Genomic DNA, 21123 nt, shown 5'->3' with positions numbered 1-21123 from the left:
TGTAACTTAACTCCCAAAAAGTTAACTTTTGCCTCATATAATTTGATTTTTCCCGTTTTTTGTCTCGCATGCGACAAAAGTTGTAGCACGCAATAAACATGAATGCTTAACTATTTGTGTAAAGCTTTACATTAAAGAAAGAAGGTCTGGAGACAAAATCACTTGAACTAACCTGTATACAAAATATGTTTCAAAGATACTCCATTACTTACAAAATAAAGCATAATCGAACTAATTTTCAAGTAAAACATTGTGTTACTGGAAAAAACCAGATTGACTTCTCAATTTACATTTTTTTCATATTTTAAGAGTTTGGCCATACCTTGTGTGATTCATAACAAGACGGTATCACTTTTTCTATTAAAGGATCTCAAATGATCCCCATGGGAATGCCTACAACCTGAAGATAACCTGTACTGTCGATTCGTTCACAGATATTGTCAAGGAGAAAATTAACAGCTTCAATTATGTCATCATACAGCTTCTAACAGGATGATCACCAGTTTGAACAAGTAACTAGAGGCTCTCACCTGTATCTACTGTGGTTTTGGAAATCATGTAAAATAAGGTTCAAATCATAATAGATAATATTAGATACTCCAATAATGATTTAGACCAAGTTTGGTTTAATTTGACCGAGTAGTTAAATTAAAACCAGGTCATCCCATTGTAGTCTTACAATGGTTACTGAAGACACCTTATCATTACTCGTCCTGAACATGCATGAAATATTTGCCACTGGACGTTAAGCAACCAGCAATTAATTAATCAATCAACCCCTTATCATTATTTGAATTGTTTTCAAGTTGTGACCATTTGAAATTGTTTTTTTTAAATTTTCCCATAGACTTCTATAGTGAACCCCTATGTTCTATTTTAGCCATGGCGGCCATCTTAGTTGATGGTTGGGGTCATCGGATACATATTTTAATCTAAATACTCTAAGGATGATATAGGCCAAGTTTGCAATTAAATATTTATATTGTTTATTTAGACATACAATCATGATAAAATATATTTACACAAGTTTTGTCCATGAAATTGAAAAGAAATCATTATTGGATCATGGGATATTATTTTTAAGACTCAGATCAAAGTTTGATTTTCGACAAATTAAAAAAATGAGCAGTTTGAGCAGTTTGAGAGTCAGAGAGATAAAATTATGTTAAATTTTATTTCTTTCGTTCAATTTTATACATACAATGTACATGTCATTTAATATAGTTTGCTCTAGTCTGCCTCTGTTGTAAGTTGACACATGGTCTTTGATAGGTCTATCAATTATATTGTGCATACCAAAATTTAGTAGTTAATGATGATTTGAGTTCACCTTTAGTGGTATCAGTTGGGTGGCATGGTACGACTTTACAATAGTGTGAGTTGACTTGCTTACCTGTGGAGAACACTGAGTTTGTTCAATTTAAGTTCTACGGTACAATGACACAAATCAGATAATGCCTTACTATTACAGGAATCAAAGGTGAGGTCTGATTGACCTGCCTTTAGTAAATGTAAATGACCTGCCCCCTCCAAGTCCATGATGTTACTTGAGATCTATACCAAGATTGGAATAAATAAACGGTTTGTCAAACATTCTTGGACTTTACACTTATTAAAAGATATAGCTTCTTTAAAATTAGCCATAAATGAAGATTTTCTTTAGTCCCAGAAATAAAAAAGTTCTGGTTTAGAAAAAATGTCATAAACATTGAAATGTCAAAGTCAGTCAGACCACAGGCACTTGTTTTTATGCATGGGAAGATCCACTATCAACGTATATTATGAGCTAAATCTTCCCATGGAAATAAACAAGTGCCTGAGGGTTGGACACTGGCTTCATGTCATGATCAAGATAATGTAAATCGAATTCTTCTATCCGCATATATTTCCCAATTCACATTTGCACTTTATTGATTTTCGCTGATTTTATACATTTTTCAGACATCCTGTATACAGTAATATATGAATGGGTTTTCTACATTTTTGTGTGACTTACTATGATCACACGATCTTTCTAGGTCTAATATCCATATCACATTCTACTGTTATTCTCGGCAAAATTGACATATTTACAAGGTCTCACTAATTAGAGACAAGAGGCGACAAGAAGCGTCGAAAAGTACGTAGGGCTATAAAATGCACAGAATTTAAAACTTTACAAAACAGAAAAAAAATCAACTGTAATTAATTGACTTTTCCTTAAATCTATTATTTTAATAGTATATATATAAACTTTCTTGTCTCTAAATTTATCCTCTTGTCGCAAATTCATTCTTCCTGTCAAATCTTCCTGTCGCTAACTTTTTTCTACTTGTCGCTTATTGTCTCTACACTCTTCTTGTCCCTTATTAGTGAGACATTCTTGATTTCTGGTAAAGTGTAAACATCACCTGTTGGTGCATTAATACTTGACAAGGTCATTTATGTGAAAATGGAATAATATAAAAGGAAGAAATTTAAATGTGAATACACAATTTATTAACACTCACCTCAAACAAAAAGAATATCATGACTAACAATAATTACCTTTCTATCAACAGAATCCTCCAAATTTAAAAGGTACGAACATTTCGTCTTCTAAGTTAAAATTTCCGCCAACTTAGACTACTGTAATACGTATTGCGGACAAACAATATTCCTACGACTTTTGCCATTTGGGAAATGTAAACGACTTGTCTTTAGAGATTTTCGGCGATTAAATATTTCATACAATTGTTCTTTGACATCTTAGCCAAAAGTACAGGGGAAAATAAACTACATAAGGATTTCTATTGAGCACTACTTCCTATGTGCAACTTCAAAACTTTTGGGTTGTTCGACGATCATTTAAGGTTTTGCTGGTCATATTTTTTGTATTCCAGAATTGAAAGTATGAAAAATGTGTCCAATTAATTATTAATAACATATTAGCGAGCTAAATAATAACAATAGTACTTTTTTCACCATTCAGTGGGAAGAACACAAATCTAGGGTGGTAGCATAAGGCAGCTTAACTGCCTAAAAACTGCATTTTTCCCACCCACCCCACCCCAACCCCCTCCCCCCTCATGTTCTATTTTTAGTCATGGCGGCCATCTTGGTTGATGGGCGGGATCATCGGATACATTTTTAAACTAAATACCCTATGGATGATTTAGGTCAAGTTGGGTTTAATTTGGCCTAGTAGTTTCAAAGGAGGAGATTTTTATAAAAGAGTACACAAATTTACCAAAAAGTTATGAAAATTGACTTTAAAGGGCAATAACTCCATATTTGACTTATTTGTAGATCTTACTTTGTTGAACAAGTTTGCTGTTTACAGTTTATCTCTATCTATTATAGTATTGAAGATACATGTAATAACCAAAAACTGCAATATTTCCTTTAAATTACCAATTTAGGGGCAGCAAACCAACAACGAGTTGTCCTTTTGGGCCAGGTGAGCTAAAAAGGATATCGCAAACACTTCTAAGAGAAGGGTCAGAATGTGCTTGCTACATGAAGCTAGATATGATAGCCTCATCAGTTAGTTAAAGTTTTCTTAAACATTAAAATTTTACCAGCCAAATCAGTAACTGCCAATTATTCCATTAAATTACATCAAAGATGTGATCAAAACCACTTATTCATTTTCTCTTTATTCGTTGACAGATTGAATTCTGCACTCTGTTTCCTAGGCTTCAATGTAGCTGAGATCCAGGCCTTTAAACTCTCTATCTCTATTGTTCAACACTTTTCCAAATTGTGTTTGGTGTCATGCTATTTTTAAAAATGTAATAAAATCATAGGCCACTTTAACAAGTTTGGTTCCAAATTATATAATAACGTTCTGAAAAATTGATTATTTCGTCACATTACGAATTGATTGACAGAATTTGATAGGATTGCTTAACTTACAAAATGCTTTAGAAAATTATAAGCACAATTGAGTCACTTCCTGGCCTTTTATTGCTGATTATGCAGGATGGGTTTTACTCATTTTTTTAAGGCAATAATGTGACCTATAATGGCTAATTTCTGTGTCATTATGTCTCTTGTGAAGCGTTGTCTCATTGGCAATCATATTACATCATATTACATCTTCTTATTTTTATAATCATTATACTTTTTTTTCTTGCTGCACTTCATCAACACCTCATAATAACATAAACGGTACCAATTTTTCTGCAACAGATGCGAAATTTCGACTATCAATGTCTCTTCAGTGATGCTCGAGGCCAAAATATTTGAAAATCAAGCTTATTAAAATTACGAGGAGCTATAAACCAAAAAGGACCAAAAAGTATAACAAATGTGGGCAAGAAATCAGAGCTTTGCATGAGGGAGATACATTACTTAACTATAAATAATTTCCAAAATTTTGTATCAGCAAATTTTAATAGCACAAAATCCGTATTTTCATGCCAGTACCAAAGTACTGGCTACTGGGCTGGTGATACCCTCGGGGACTATCAGTCCACCAGCAGAGGCATCGAACCAGTGGTAGCAATAACATAAACGGTACCATTTTTTTCTGCACCAGATGCATATTTCGACAATCGATGTCTCTTCAAATGTTCATAAGGAACATTTATGCCATGTTTGGTTTCATTCCATTCAGTGGTTCTCAAAAAGAAGACATTTGTATGTATTGTCCATAGGGTCCTTTGTTAAACGAAGTCCCCTGCTGGTGGCCATTCCATTCAGTGCGCCTCTAAAAGAAGCATTCGTATGTATTTTCCATAGGGTCTTATATTAAACTAAATCCCCTGCTGGTGGCCACCTTGGATGATGGTTTGTCACAAAGTAACAACATTTTGTCAGCACCTCATTAGGAACATTCATGCCATGTTTGGATTCATTCTATTTAGTGGTTCTCTAGAAGAAAACATTTGTATGTATTTCCCTTAGGGTCCAATGTTAAACTTACTTACCCTACTAGCAGCCATCTTGGTTGACAAATCAGCTACAAAGTAACAACACTTGGTTTGCACCTCATAAAGAACATTCATGACATGTTTGGTTTCATTCCATTCAGTTGTTCATCAAAAGCAGACTTTTGTATATATTTCAAATAGGGTCCTTTGTTTAAGTTCCCTGCTGGCAGCTATTTTGGAGGATTGATTGGCTACAAAGTATCAAAACTATGTCAGCACCTCATTAGGAACATTCGTGCCATGTTTGGTTTCATTCCATGCAGTGGTTCTCTACAAGAAAGCATTTGTATGTATTTCCCATAGGACCCTATGTTAAATCAAGTCCCCGTTGGCAGCCATCTTGGATGATTGATGGCCTAAAAGAAAAATTACTTGTCACACTTCAAAAGAATCATTCATGCCATGTTTGGTTTCAATCTATTAAGCAGTTTTCTACAAGAAGACATTTGTATATATTCTCATAGGGTCCTTTGTTAAAGTAAGTTCCCCGTTGGCAGCAAGCTTCGTTGATAGATTTGCTACAAAGTAACAACACTTGGGCAGCACCTCATAAGGAACATTCATACCATGTTTGGTTTCATTCTATTCAGTGGTTCTCTCAAAGAAAACATTTGCATATATTTCCCTTAGGTCCTATGTTAAACTAAATCCCCGATGGCGGCCATCTTGGATGATGGATCGCCTACAAAATTACAACACTTGGAAAGCACCTCAAAAGAAACATTCATACCATGTTTGGTTTCAATCTATTAAGCGGTTTTCTAGAATACATTTGTTTATATATTTCCTATAGGGTCCATTGTTAAACTTAGTTCCCTCTTGGCAGCCATCTTGGATGATGGATCGGCTTCAAAGTAACAACACTTGGTCAGCAACTCATAAGGAACATTCATGCCATGTTGGGGTTTCATTCCATTTAGTGGTTCTCTAAAAGAAGACATTCGTATACATGTATTGTCATTCCCCTGCTATTGGCAATCCTGGATAATGGATTGACTTGAAAGTAACAACACTTGGTCAGCACCTCATAAGGAACATTTTCACCATGTTTGACTTCATTCTATTCAGTGGTTCTCTAAAAGAAGACATTTGTATGTATTGTCCATAGGGTCCTATGTAAATCGAAGTCCCCCGCTGGCGGCCATGTTGGATGATGGATCGGCTTCAAAGTAACAACTCTTGGTCAGCACCTCATAAAGAACATTCATGCCATGTTTGGTTTCATTCCATTCAGTGGTTCTCTAAAAGAAGACATTTGTATGTATTGTCCATAGCACGGGTAGTAACCTCGTCATATCGAGAAGCGTTTAGAACAGTGATTTTGTCATAGTTTGGTTAAGATGAACATGGTTGTGTTAAGTTACTTCCCCGAACGATTGCCTCAGTTCTATTCAAACGAGCAAATAAAAAGCAAATAAGATGTTTTAATTTGCCTTGTTAGTCAAACGATCTGCATTGGAATTGTTGTTTTCAAGAAACTAACGCAGAATAAGCAAACTATCGAAATTGCTATGGTTTGGTTAAGTTATGACATGGTTCGGTTAAGTGTCTAAAAATTCGTCATGGTTTTGATCAAGTTTGTCATGGTTTAGATCGAAATTAATATGGATGTGTTTCAGCTCAATATTGATAGTTTGTTTAAAAACGCTTTTAATTAAACGAAATTACACAATTTACCAACTGACTAAGAAGAAAAAAAGCCTTTAAAACCAAAATTAGATGCTGTAATTGGCAAAGCGTACATTAAACAATTTAACTGTTCGTGACTTGTCTTTGTATGCAAATCGTACTACTACGAGTGTCTTGTAAATGAATTAGGAGTAAATGAGCACTCATGTAATCCCACATACAAAAACATCATTTGACAAGGATGAGATTTTGGTGATTCATAAGTCCTTAATAGCTTCAATGAACATTACTTTGAGTAGCAAATCGGAGGACTTACCTTGTTTGTATTGGATACCTAAGCTTCACAAAATTCCATACAAACGGCCGTACATTGCCAGCTCATCTGCATGTTTTCGACGAAAGAATTGTCTATTAGATTGACAAAGATTCTTTCCGCAATGAAAGAGGGTTTTCAGAAATACCGCGAAACTGTTTACTCGCGTAGTGGTATTAACCATATATGGATTTAAAAAAAAACTCTTAAAGAACTTCTGAATAAATGTAAATCTCGATATTTCTCTGAATTAATTCTATCAAAACGTTTAATTTTTCAACCCTGTGCACCACCATTCCCTATGTGTAATTGAAAAATCGTCTAAAAGAAATAATTAAAATCTACAATGCTTTTCAACATAAAAATGATAGCGCACGCTATACATTTATTACTTTTGGATACCATACGGCATATTTTGTTAATAGTGAACAAAAAAATAAAACATGCTACAGAGGAACAAGTGACCAGTATATGCTGGAGTTTCTTATTGACAAAATATTTGTTGAATTTGGAGGTAGACTTTGTCACCAAATTGTAGGTATTTCTATGGGAGAGAACTGTACGGCAGCGACCTCTTCTTATCTTCATATAAGTCGGAGTTCCTTCAGACATTTGTAAAAAACAAGATCAAAAAGCCAGATTATTTAATTTCACATTCATATATATTGTTCTTTTCATTAACAATCCAGACTTTTCTGATTGAATTCCACTAAAATATCCCAAAGAACTAGAAATTAAAGCAACAGACTCGGCTTCCTCTGTCTCATTTTTTAGACTTATAACTCGAATTTGACATGAGCGTTCATCTTAGTACCAGAATCTATGACAAACGAGACGATTTTGATTTTAAAATTATCAGTTTCTCCAACCTTAGTAGCAATATACCAACTTCTCCGGCATATGGGATATACATTTCCCAACTCATTCGATATTCAAGAGCTGGCAGATGCTACTCAGACTTTGTAAACCGTCACCAGTGTCTGAGCAGAAAGTTGATGAACCAGTGGTATGTCAAAGAACGTCTCGTCCTTTTTCCAAAATGTTCATCGGAAGACCTTGTTGATAAATATTCCTTTTCAACTTCACAAATAATAAACGATGGTCTTTAAGTAAACATTCTAAGTACTGACGTTGTTTGTCACCTTAATAACGTGTTATGGTACTCTTTTATTTGTCTTTGTAAATTATTACTTTAACTGTTTGGTCTATTTTTGCCCAATCCATTTGACGTGGCTCGGTACTTATACATCCCATCATTGTGTTATTGTGCTATGGTAATTTTTTTGGTATTCTTGTCTTTCGTTTTTGCATATGTCCTTTGTCTATAAGCCTTTTTGTTTTTCTTTGTTGAAATATTTGTTTTGTTTTTATAGTGACTAAGATTATAACACAATGTTGCCTGCTGTAACCTTATTTTTTGACATTTTTACCTATTATGTCTGTTTGTTTTGTACACACATCATCGTCAATATAATGGAATTTTATGCGACTGTCATACATGTGAGAGGTTAAGCTGGCTATAAAACCAGGTTTAATCTAGGTATTCTTACATATATTTCGATGTGCCCCGTGCTGTCTATTATTTGTTGTTTAGTTTTATATGTATTGTCTATCATTTGTTGTTTCGAAGTTATTGGTCTTTTGTTGGGCAATGTATGACAAATATATTTTGAAAAACCTCGCCCGTAATTATAAATTATGTAATTCATTGACCGCTCCCGACATGTGTAACTTCAAGGCATATTTTAGCGGCGATTGATGTCTTTCAAAATTACTGCACTTTTCTTGTATCCCTGGTGCTTTCGACTGGAGAACCGTCGTACACAAGTATCGCACAAGTTGGCACTCAGAGGCGGATGGGGAGCAAGAAGGTGAACTGTGCTTCATTTTTATCAATAGTACCGCTTAAGTCGACGCTAGGGGCCGTCTTGACCTTGTTGTAGGGTATGAATGATTCGTTCATTGTTGAAGACCCTACATCAACTGTCAAAATGAAGAACAGGAATAAAAGCCCTGTTCATTGATAATTTTCTATGTTTTCTATGTATTGTGTCTGATTTTGTCCCATGTACATTTACTCCATATCCTTTCATTTTCTATTAATCCACCATTTTCTACAGAAAAAAATGTATGTACCAAGTCAGGAATACGACAGTTGTTATCCATTCATTTGATGTGTTTCAGTTTTTGGTTTTGCCATTTGATTAGGGACTTTCCGTTTAGAATTTTCTTCAAAGTCCCGTATTTTTGTTATATGGCTTTTATAATTCAAATAGTTACTGCTCTTGTAAACTAACTTTTGAGATAATAATTACAAAAACAGAAAGCGCTGCTTCTGTTTCACATAGATTATTTTCTCCGTATGTCCATGATTGACTCTGTCGATGATATGGTGAGCGGCATCACTTGTAAAATTTGTAAAAACTATTAGTAAAATTAAAATTAAAAAAAAATACACACAAGTTCAGAATTTAAATATATGAAAAATCACAATTCCGAATTAGAATGAAGCCGATTTAATGTCCACTTTTATCAATTATTATTACGAACGAATAAAAATGATTTTTTGCAATATTGTATAATACATTGGTTTTCTCATTTAATTTTTTTTTACATATAATTTTGTCAGAGCCTTTTATAGCTTGCTAAAAGTATGGATTTTGTTCATTGTTGAAGGCCGTACAACGACATATAGTTGCTTACATCTACGTGATTTTGGTCTCGGATGGATAGTTATCTCATTGGCAATCAGACCTCATGTACTTAATATATATAATACTACATTGAATGTGCGTATATATGTCCTTTTGTATTCCAAATAAAACGATTTAAAAAAGAGTATTTCAATATATATAATGTCTGTTTATTTTGATCGTTACTCTTCCTTCATTCACGAATAGAATCACATAACTGAACTATGTTCGACATGAAATAATCCATGACACGAATGAACCAAACCATGACACCGAATATTCTGTAATCTCAAATTGTGTACACTAGGGGCTGTTTTTCGGGAAAATTGACGGCAGTTTTATATCATAACAAAATATGTGATGTAGCAGACAGTAAGCAAACCAATTTTCTTTATGCATTAGAAACGTATCACAACTTGTAAATTTTGACATACGCAAGCATTATTCTGTGTCAAATTGATAACTATATGATACAAATTTTGATGTATTAACATATTAGCTATAAACAAAGATACTTACAGCTTGAATTTGTTGTCACTAGTTCCTTTAACAAACTATTCGAATGTTTATATTTTGACACTGTTTGTCATCAAAAACACTTAACACAACCATGTTCATCTTAACCAAACTATGACAAAATCACTGTACTAAACGCTTTTCGATATGACGAGGTTACTACCCGTGCATAGGGTCTTATGTTAAACAAGTCCTCTGCTGGCAGCCATCTTGGATAATTGATTGGCTTCAAAGTAACAACATTTGGTCAGCACCTCATAATGATTCTTCACAACATGTTTGGTTTCATTCCATTCAGTGTTTCTCTAAAAGAAAACATTCGTATGTATTGTCCATAGGGTCCTATGTTAAACAAAGTCTCCAGCTGGCGGCTATCTTGGCTGATGGATCGGCTTCAAAGTAACAACACTTGGTCAGCACTTCATAAGGAACATTCATGCCATGTTTAATTTCATTCCATTCAGTGGTTCTCTAAAAGAAGACATGTGTATGTATTGTCCATAGGGTCCTATGTGAAACAAAGTTCCTAGCTGGTGGCCATCATAGATGATGGATCAGCTTCAAAGTAACAACACTTGGTCAGCACCTCATAAGGAACCCTCATGCCATGTTTGGTTTCATTCCATTCTGTGGTTCTCTAGAAGAAGTTCAAAATGTAAAAAAGTTAACGACAACGATGATAGACGATGACGTCAACGGACACCAAGTGATGAGGAAAGCTTACTTGGCCCTTAGAACCAGGTGAGCTAAAAATGGTTAAATTTGCCTTAAAGGGCAATAACTCCTATAATAAGTCGTTTGACTGTTTTAACATATATAGACATTTAGGAGCTCAGCATTCTGAACATTTCCGCCCTACCGGTAATCAGATTTTCTTTTTGTTATAAGTTTTAAATATAACAGACAAAACTTTAACTTTATCCCTATGTTCTATTTTTAGCCATGTCAGTCTTCTTAGATGGTAGGCGGGGTCATCAGACACATTTTTTTCAACTACATACCCCAATGATGATTGTGGCCAACTTTGGTCAAATTTTGCCCAGTAGTTTCAAAGAAGTAGATTTTTATAAAAGTTAAGAGGATGACGGACGCTAAGTGATGAGAAAAGCTCACATGGCCCTTTGGGCCAGGTGAGCTAAAAATAACTGTTTACATTTTTTGAATTACCTCTCATTAAAACAAATACAAGACTATGCTTCTTTTTTTATCATTGCCATATAGAAACAGTTGAAAAACACAAAAAAATCACGTAATTTTCTTCACTAAATCAAGTCTTACTGATGAAATGCAATCAAGCCTAATATTCGGCTTATTTTGTTACAAATCTTGATAAATCGTCTTCTACTATTTTATGATCCAATACTTCCTGTCTCTAAATGTAACATTAAGTTTATCTTAGAATTAAGTAAACAAAGTAATGGCAATCATTAACATAACTACTATGTTCAGATGAACATTTGTAATAACAATATAATTATCTTAAATACTTTTAACTTTAAGTGTCAGATGTTCGGAACTACAATGTTCAGAAAAACATTTGTAATGAAAGTAAAATTATCTTAAATACTTTTAACTTTAAGTGTCAGATGTGACATCAAAGGTCAAAGGTGGTTGGAAATTTGTAAGAAATGCTGTAACTTGAAAGATTTTGTCACACGATACTGATAAACATGATGACACAGTCTGAGAAATAATTCTAAACTTTTTTAATCGATTCACAGCTTTGTCCACCAATATTTTGTGGTTCTGAACATGCTGCCTCTGCAGCATAGTTTTTAGTTGATCAGAAATATCACATTTCATAAATGCTACATCATTTAACTTAAGTCCTATCTCATTAAGGTCTTTTTCTATGTCTAAACCCTCACACAATATTCCATCCCCATTGTCTAGCTTGCCATTGGTCATAAGGGTAACTAACTGTCTCTTAAGTCCACAATTTTCAAAAAGTTCTGAATCAGACAAATTTCCAGCCACCAATCCGGAGCATCCAATGACAGATCCACGTGGATCAACTGCCAGAATACCATGTCGAGTTTTCTCTGATTTCTTAGAAGCCTCATCACTTGGCAAGCTGCTATAATTTGCCCTGTTCCTTTCCTGGAAAACTTTAATTTTTATTCTTTTAAGCAGAACAAAGGTGCTTGGAAAATTTTGTTGAAAGTGTCTTGGAACTTGAGCTTTGAGGGTTTCGCGATGTGGCCATATATACACATCCTGAAATCTATCTGATATTTGATATAACCAGGCACAGAATATATTCTTAGCCTTGATTTTAGACAGACAAAAACGATGCCCTAAGTCTATGAAGGTAAAGTTATGTCTAAATTTAAACAGTGTCAACAAAAGTTGTGACCTGGCTGACAAACTGTGTCCTGCTCCCCTGTATGGAACATGAGTGCTGTCTGGAATCAAAAATGTAAACAATATTTGGAACTCCTCTGGAGTAAACCCTGTGTAATGCTTGAATATTGGCCTATTCAAACACATTTTCTCAAAAGAGGTACATATATTAGAATCATTCACACATTCTTTATCCTGTTTTAATTTTGCAATTGTTGTTCTGAGGTCTGCATTCTTTTCCTGACTAGCAGACAGGAACTGCTGGAGAATTTTAGAGTCTTGTAAAAGTCTTTTGTATTCCCCAGAGTATACCTCTAAATCATTTAACTTGACTGAAGAGTCCTCTAGTGATGTGTCCTTCTGCTTGAGTTGTTTTTGTAAGTTTGTTACTTCCTGTTGTAGCTCAACCAAAGACTGGTCTTTTTTAGAAACAGATGATTTACTAGGTGGAGAATCCCCTGAAGTAAAAGAAAACATATTTTATTGTTCAATATAAATTATATGATGAAGTTATTGGAGGTGGATCCAATCATCAATTTGGAAAAGATCCAGATTAACTTTCATGGAATTCATAAGATTTTAAGAAAGACCTCCCTCCCTTGGGTCACCCAATTGTTAAAATTATGTTTTAAAAAGTGTTACTCTATTAAGGTCACATAAATTTTTATATTCAATCGAATTTAAAAAACAGTCCATGTGAATTGTTTTTATAAGGCAATCATTCTGCAGTTAATTGTTCATATTAGTCAACAAAATGCATGTGAAGTTCACAGATTTATTAAATACAGTGGCAGATTCAAGGGGGGTGGTTCCAGGGGTTGGACACCCCCCCTTTTTTAAAAATGGCTGGATCTGCCCCTGAAATATGAAATTAAAAATGACATACATTCTATATTGAATGCTTCAAGATGCGTTTTAAATACTGTAAATTCAGAAATTAATGCGATGTGTTTATTAATGCGATGTGTTTATTAACTGCGAGAAATGTGACAGTATCAGGTCATTAATAAAAACTTGCATTCGTAATTTCAGTAATGATTTTGCTTCACAAATTTTTTTTTCAATCTTGTGAATCTGTACCAGCAATCAGTGATTCACAATAATAAATGCAAACATTAATTTCTGAATTTACAGTTCATATTTCCAAACAAGATAGAAGTAAAGACAATTAAGTTATGCCATTCTAACTGTAAATGTTATAAATCATTTACAATAACTATACTATACTGTAAATTCATTTGTTTTTGTGGGTACAATTTTTACATATTGAAGCAAACTTGCATTTTCATTGATATTTGATTTCATGATTTTGCAAAAGAGGGGCGAAAGATACCAAAGGGACATTCAAACTCATAAGTCGAAAATAAACTGACAATGCCATGGCTAAAAAAGAAAATCACAAACAGACAAACAATAGTACACAAAACACAACATGGAAAACTAAAGACTAAGCAACACTAACCGCACAAAAACTGGGGGTGATCTCAGGTGCTCCTGAAGGGTAAGCAGATCCTGCTCCACATGTGGCACCCGTCATGTTGCTCATGTTAGTACAAACCCGGTAATAAGTCTAGTTCGGTAGGTCACATTCAGGAAAAGGGGACAGGATAGTAGTTACGATATTAGAAACATATCCGCTATCAACTGTGAAACGGATATTCCGTAGCGGTCAACCATCTTGTGATGGTGTCTGTAAGTCTGCATATATTCCTATAGAAAAATTGTAATTCATTGAAGAGGAACCCACGAAGATTGGTTTCACTAATTCTTACAAGATTTATCCTTTTCCTGACCTGTTGATTATATTTATTTAATCAACGTGTGGTTCGTTTGATCTCAGTTCTTCATTGGTCAAAATTTTCTTGCTTTCCTGTGAATTTCCTTTTGTGACGTCATGGAAAAAGGCGACCATGCCTGATAACATCACATAGAAAGAACACATCTTTTTGCAGATCATTCGAAAGGAAGGATTGAATTTGTCTGCATATCGTTTAAAAATCATTAGAGAAACAGATTCCACCACCAAATCTTGTGCAATACGATATTTATCCCCTCTCAACAGTTAAATTTTAGATATTCAAAATATCATCGAGCCTCACGTTTTAAATTTGGAAATTTTTAAAACTGTCTGGAGTAGATAAACATTGTATCACACTCGATATAGTCATTGATAGTGGTATAATCTATATATATCGATTGAACAATAATGAATCCACAGAATGTGAAATTCTCTTTTTTTACATTTTATCTCAAAATTTAAAAGGTGAAGAGATATCATATAGTCTTTAACAACAAAAAAATATCTACTTTTGGATGTGTATACATATGTATGTATAAAGTATTTTAAGGCATTCCTCGCATTATTCATTAACAAGGAGGTAAAAGGTTTCAGTAAAAAATACATTTTATAGATACATGTATTTATTACTTTTATTGGTTATTTGTTTTTTTAATATATATTCATTTATATAATCAATGAATGGAAATTTTCAACATATCAATTGATTTTTTATTTTTATTTTAATATATATATTGGGAATGTTCATCATAAAACCCATACAGGAATTATGAACATGATGAATATATATGAAATCTGCATAACTACTAAAAAGAATTCACAGTACAAACATCCTACTGCTTACCTGATTGACAAAAAAGAGATGGAGTTACCACCCCTGTAAAATTGTCAGAGATCAATATTGTTCCTGGTTTCATTGGAGGACAGGCTGGTATATTGTTCTGACTTGTTGAAGTCGCCATGTGTGTTTTTGATTGACTAGACTCGGTGAAGGGAGAATTCAGTGAGGTTTGACTGTCTGGATCCTTTGGTTCTTGTTTTATCACAATTTGCTGTAAGGGTTGAGAGTTTGTAGAAACTTGTCTATCTTGTGGATTCTGAAAGCGCATTTGAATCAGACCTGGACGAACAATATTTTGTTGAAATGTCTGAACCAGTGGCATCACAGGACTTGGACCTGAACTTCTCGGCTGAATACATACTGTCCTTGGCCTATTCTGTATTGTAGGTGGTGTACTGGACATCAAAGGTTGGATTACAACTTGGGGGGTCCTTGAAACAAGCGCTATTGTTCGTGGTACTACTTGCTGAGAAGGTATTACCACTGGTACAAAAGGATTTTGTATTTTTATTGTAGTTATACCACTTCCCTGTACATTCTACAAAATATTGAATCAGTTAAGAATTGTTTACATTGTACCTCATTGAATAAAATAAGTCTATTAACAGATTAAAGGCCATTTTTTTTTTGGGGGGGGGGGGGGGGGGGGGGGGGGAGGGAGAAATAATTCTAGTATTATTTGACGACTGGTAAGTAATGTACAGTAATTATAAAATTATAAATCAAATTGTTTCATAAATGTTTTTGTTTTAACGATATATAGTATAAACATCATAGTTTAATGATTTCAGAACTTTTTCATGTTTTTCTACTTAAACATTTAAAAAAAAGGAACATGCATGCAGTATAATGTTGAGTTCTCCCATGTCTCCTGTGCCTACAATTTTTATTAAGACAGTAGAGTGAAATCTACAAAAATGAAGAAAATGTTTGAATATTTTTTTTTTTACTGTAGCAGATGAGACATGTGTACATACATATGAATATCAATACTAAATCCTCTAAACTTAAATTCCTGTTAAGTTCATTCAGTGACTTTTTGTGTTGATCATTGGACTGCTGGTGTTTAAAGCCACTTTCAGGGACCTTGGCTACATCATGGTGGCCAGTATTTAATGGTTGAGGAAGCCAGAGCACCCTGAAAGAAACACTGATCTTCGGCAGGAAAACTAGCATATTTTTTGCTTTCTATGAAACATTCATAATTTAAAACATCAATAAATGTATGTCTTGCTATAAACACTTATAAATTATATGGTCTAACATCCTGTCGATGCTTATATTTTGACAGTTGACAAGGTCATGCTGTAAGACTGTTTCCCTCATTGTTGAAGGTCGTACAGAGACAGATAACTGCGCACATCCTGATTACATGTCCTTTGGCCTCTAGTTGATAGTTTTCTCATTTTTTTTTCAAAATGGATTTATTTAGGATCTATTCCAAAGCCGTGCAATTTTTAAGGTGGTTTATAAATTACATGTACAAACAAAAATGCTTTAATCATTTCAGTAACCCTTGGCTTGGACTGCTGGTCATTGCTAATCTGAATCTCTGGTTGATAAAAAAGGTCAAAAACAAGACTATGTCCATAGTACACAGATGCCCCACTCTCACTATCATTTTCTATGTTCAGTGGACCGTGAAATTGGGGTCAAAACTCCAATTTGGCATTCAAATTGGAAAGATCATATCATAGGGAACATGTGTACTAAGTTTCAAGTTGATTGGACTTCAACTTCATCAAAAACTACCTTGACCAAAAACTTTAACCTGATGCGGGACAGATGGACAGACAAACGGACACACAGACTGAAAAACATAATACCCCTATGTGGGGCATAAAAATATCTTAACATCCCTAGTTTCTTATTGCATTTTACAAATACTTACCGTAGAATTTGGAATTAAAGTTTCCATCAGTATATCTGATATTTTCTCTCGAACATCCAGGTCATTGAACATAGAAAATTGTCTGCCATAACCTTTACTAACATCTAAGAAAGCTTTTATATCATAACCTTTATAATTCAGAACTGAAGAGCCAGTGGCATGGACAGAAAAGTTTGAATATATCTTTGAAAGTTCAGCGTATTTTGATAGTTCCTTCATCATTACACCAAGGCTGTTCTTCCCGACAGGTGAGTTATGATACCAGCAGCCCATTTGGCTAAAATTGTGGTCACAGGTATTTGCACGGTCACTAGGCTGAGCAAAAAGAAAGTTACAGTTTGTTGGCAACTTGGATAAGTACTTTTCTAGAGAGGCAACAGGACATTTAGAATGACCACGTAACTCAAACATACAGCCTGCACCTTGACGGTCATCCATTGTGACTGCTGGTTCCAACGTATCTTGACCATGCTGACCAGAAGAATTACTGTCATTGTCATTTAAAACAATCTGCACATACTTCCTTCCGTTTTGGTTGAATTTGATGCTAATATGAGAGGGTGTCAACATGCGTAAGTTACCTCGACCTTTTGGGCAGAGCAAAAAGAACAGGATATCAAAGAAAACTTTCCATTGTAAGGTGGTGGGCCTATTTATATCTAGCCCATTACCACTGTACAGTTTCTCCAAATCATAGATACTTAATCTTTCAATAGGATCAACAGTTTTCCCATAAATTCTTAATTCATTCAGGGCTTGCTTGAACGCTTTAACAGCAGGAACGAATTCTACATCATTGAAATTGAAATCTTCACGTTTTACTTTAAAACCACGATTCAATCCAAATTTAATAGCCCTTAGCGCATTCCTTTTGTACATTTGTCCATCGTTTTTTCTAACTTCTAAGAAAAACTGTTTCAAAACATCAGACAATTCTTTTTTGCTTGCCGTTTTAAGGTCCAACTCAATTCCATGGCTGAAAACAAACTGAAAAAAGACTCTCAAAGCCATTCTTGTTATTCTCTGAGTAGGTTTTGTATCTGTACTGCAGACATGAATTTGTTCGTCATTTAGTAATGGTTTTGTAACCATTGTGACATCATCCTCATCTCCCAGCACCAGATCTTCCTCGTCTATGTCCTCCTCCTCTACATCATCAAGATAAAACTCCTCCTCCATGGCCTCTATAAAAAAAATATCATATTGTATGATAAAACCTCTCTTGATCCTGACACTACACATAGATATAAGATGTGGTAACTTTATTATTAACAATGCAATAATATCTGTTCCTGTTGGAACAAATATTTTATACCCTTTATTCCATTAGAAACAAATACTGTAATGTTTTTTCCAGTGGAAATATCATGACAGAATATTTCTTCCACTTGGAACTTATATTATGAATGAACTTCTATTTCATGACACCTCAACCTCAAGCCTGTTGGATAGTTGTCTCATTGACAATCATACCACATCTAATTTTTTTTTTAAATGTTATGTACATGATGTACAGATTTATAATATCTGAACAATTTTAAAAAATGACATGTAGTATGCTAATTTAACACACGTTTGATTTATCATGTTTATCATTTGTTTTTCATAAACTACAAGTGTACATCTATAAAAAAAAAATGCATTTTATACATCATCTATACATAACATGCATAACATGCATTGAAAAATAATTCAAAGAAAAGAATTATTCACTTTATAAGTTCAAAAAAATCTGTTATCACGGTTATCACTGGTTATCACGGTTATACATCTTATCACTATTTAGGTGTCAGACCACCAATTCACTCCCTCTAATTTAGAACGTATGTAAAAGTAGCCCTACTCTGACACAAAATAGTGCTTTTGATGTCATTGTTTACTTAAACTAACCAACAAATTTACAGAAATGAAACTTTTGGTGAAAGAGAAATATATTTTGACCATTTTGAGCCAAAATTTACTTGTCTATGAGTTTGCATTAAAAATTGAGGATTAATGTGCTCCATAGTCATGATAGTATACTAATTTATGATTTCTAGATCTAGAAAATCAGGGGTTATTTTTAGTACTTAGTACTTGGCTTATGAAAGGCAGTTCTTTCTTACAGGACTTTAAACATGGGTTGAAAATTGGCATGTAGAAAGGGGATACATGTACAATTCAGGATATATCTGGTTTCTATGAAGTTAAACTTAAGGTAAAATATTAAGAAAGCTGTGAAAATTGCAAAATTTGGTTGAATAGATGGATGAAAAAGTTGTGTAATTTTAGAACTTATCCGGATTGGAATAAGGTGTATTGGGACCATTTGCTTGAAATCTTGTTTGCAACCCTAGTCTGAAATAACCCGAATAATTCAGTCCCTCCCCGTGATCAACTCTCCCACTCATGAGGGCCTGAATTCTTTATACAATAAAAACATGTCACGAATCCAGGATTTTGATTGGTGCTCTCTGTGAGAGAGAGCCAATCAACTAATTGCTCCATGTTATCGAGATAGGTAAATCCAGAGCTAATTCCGAATGATTATTTGACGATTTATTATTGACAGGGCCTTCAGGCATTAATGTAGCCATCGTAGACTAAATGTAGAGCAGTGGAATATAACGACTGAATCATTCTGGTTAAGTCTGAAATTAAATTTCTTGTTTAAAGACTAGGTAAACATAAGCTCCAGAGCTTGATTATGTTTTATATAATTGACTGTCATGTATATGTATGTATATATACCGACTTCAAATAACGCTCTATGTCTTTTGGAATGTGACATTGTGAGGGCAGCACATTGATAGTAAAACAGCAAATAGACAATAACAAATAACAGAGGGTGTGGATGGGGGTTTACAGAATACAGAATAATGGGCAAAAAATATATAGAATAGAGAAAAATCTCAGACCTCGGGTCAACCTCAACCTAGTCTACTCCTAGTCCAAAATTTATAATTTTTTTCCTGTGACGACTTCCTACGACGAAAATAGCCTTTCTTTTTTAAGTTTCAATAATTATTCATCAGTTTGTCGAATGCAGATACCCAATATTTACTTTGGAATGAAGGTTTTCGACTGCTTTTCTTTGAACTGTCGATTGAACTTTGCAGCCGATAATTATACAAGAACGATAACTCGATTGATGATTATAAACCGAAAACTAGTTGGGCTAAATAATGAATAACATCCGGATTAATAAGGTGTATTCGAATACATTTTTTCTGCAGAAAACCCAAATTCTTGAAAAAAAAATACCTGTGCGAGAATTTTAACTGGACCAAACCATTTATTACTGGACATTGCCACATGTCTGACGAACCTTGGGAATGACTGCAAGAGGACAATCAAAACTCATAAGTTAAAGTCGAAGAAACTGACTGACAACGCCATGGAAAAAAAAAGAAAAACGGTGAAAAGGAACACTACGTAGAAAGCTCAATACTGAGCGACGCAAACCCCACTAAAAACAAGGACTGGACTCAAGTACTCTGTAATTGTACAAGCAGCTCCTGCTCCACGTACCATGTGTCGCGCCGTTGTGTTGCTCATGTAAAATTACCAAATAAAGTGACAAGGGAACGACTATTTGACTCTGAATGTATAAAATTATGAGAAAATTGCATTCCTGCATCGAAATTTGCTGACTTCATTGGAAATTGAGACCTGTAATTGTGTTCTGCTATTTTACAATCCAAGACGGCGAAAAAGACTCCCATACAACCTTCAATCTAGTGTTTAAATCATATTGAGTAATATATCTTAGTTGACAGGTCATTTGAAGCATAGAAGGAGATTTAGACGAACAAAGAGAATTAATCGGAATTAAATTTATATTTATCAATATATACAACAACCTTTCCATGGATAAGTTCTTCCATTTTTGGGTGAAACTTGGGAAAAGAGCTAGGGGCCACATGTATCTTGGCTTTATTTTCGAATAAATTTGTTGTGTTTAAAATAGATTATCCGTTGGTCATTGCAGATAACTAAATTCCCCTTTCCTCAAATATCCACAACAGAATGAGTTCAGTCAAAAAGACAACAATCCGACCAAAGAGCAGAAAACATATATATATATATAGTTTTACCCACATGTGCCGAATTGGGACATGGACCCCTTTTCTTTTCCTCCCTTTTTAGACTCTTTTATTAAGTGTTGAATTTTATATATCTGTTATATTTTCTTGAGCATTTCAACTTATTTTCCTCTATATTC

At 34.2% G+C, this 21123-nt stretch overlaps 1 protein-coding gene across 1 annotated transcript; it reads right to left on the bottom strand.

Annotated features, from left to right (window-relative positions):
* Positions 1-11237: 11237 nt before the first annotated feature.
* On the bottom strand, positions 11238-20037 carry LOC127721820 (uncharacterized). Its single transcript, XM_052228624.1, has 4 exons — positions 19963-20037; positions 16920-18103; positions 15032-15566; positions 11238-12847 (listed from the first exon to the last, which is right to left on the bottom strand). Exons 2-4 carry the CDS (start codon positions 18096-18098, stop codon positions 11622-11624), a joined length of 2940 nt encoding a protein of 979 aa, XP_052084584.1. The 5' UTR covers positions 18099-18103; positions 19963-20037; the 3' UTR covers positions 11238-11621.
* Between the last annotated feature and the right edge of the window lie 1086 nt (positions 20038-21123).

Source organism: Mytilus californianus, unplaced genomic scaffold (genome assembly GCF_021869535.1).
Source record: "Mytilus californianus isolate M0D057914Y unplaced genomic scaffold, xbMytCali1.0.p SCAF_12, whole genome shotgun sequence".
Classification (NCBI taxonomy): domain Eukaryota; kingdom Metazoa; phylum Mollusca; class Bivalvia; order Mytilida; family Mytilidae; genus Mytilus; species Mytilus californianus.
Note: the sequence above shows the minus strand (reverse complement) of the source record. Positions and strands in the feature narration are given on the sequence as shown.

Coding starts and splice junctions, on each gene's coding strand:
- LOC127721820 (XM_052228624.1), bottom strand. CDS start 18,098: ATGGAGGAGGAGTTTTATCTTGATGATGTAGAGGAGGAGGACATAGAC. Junction 15,567..16,919: donor CTTTAATTCCAAATTCTACG/GTAAGTATTTGT, acceptor AATATTTTGTAG/AATGTACAGGGAAGTGGTAT. Junction 12,848..15,031: donor ATCTCTTTTTTGTCAATCAG/GTAAGCAGTAGG, acceptor CTTTTACTTCAG/GGGATTCTCCACCTAGTAAA.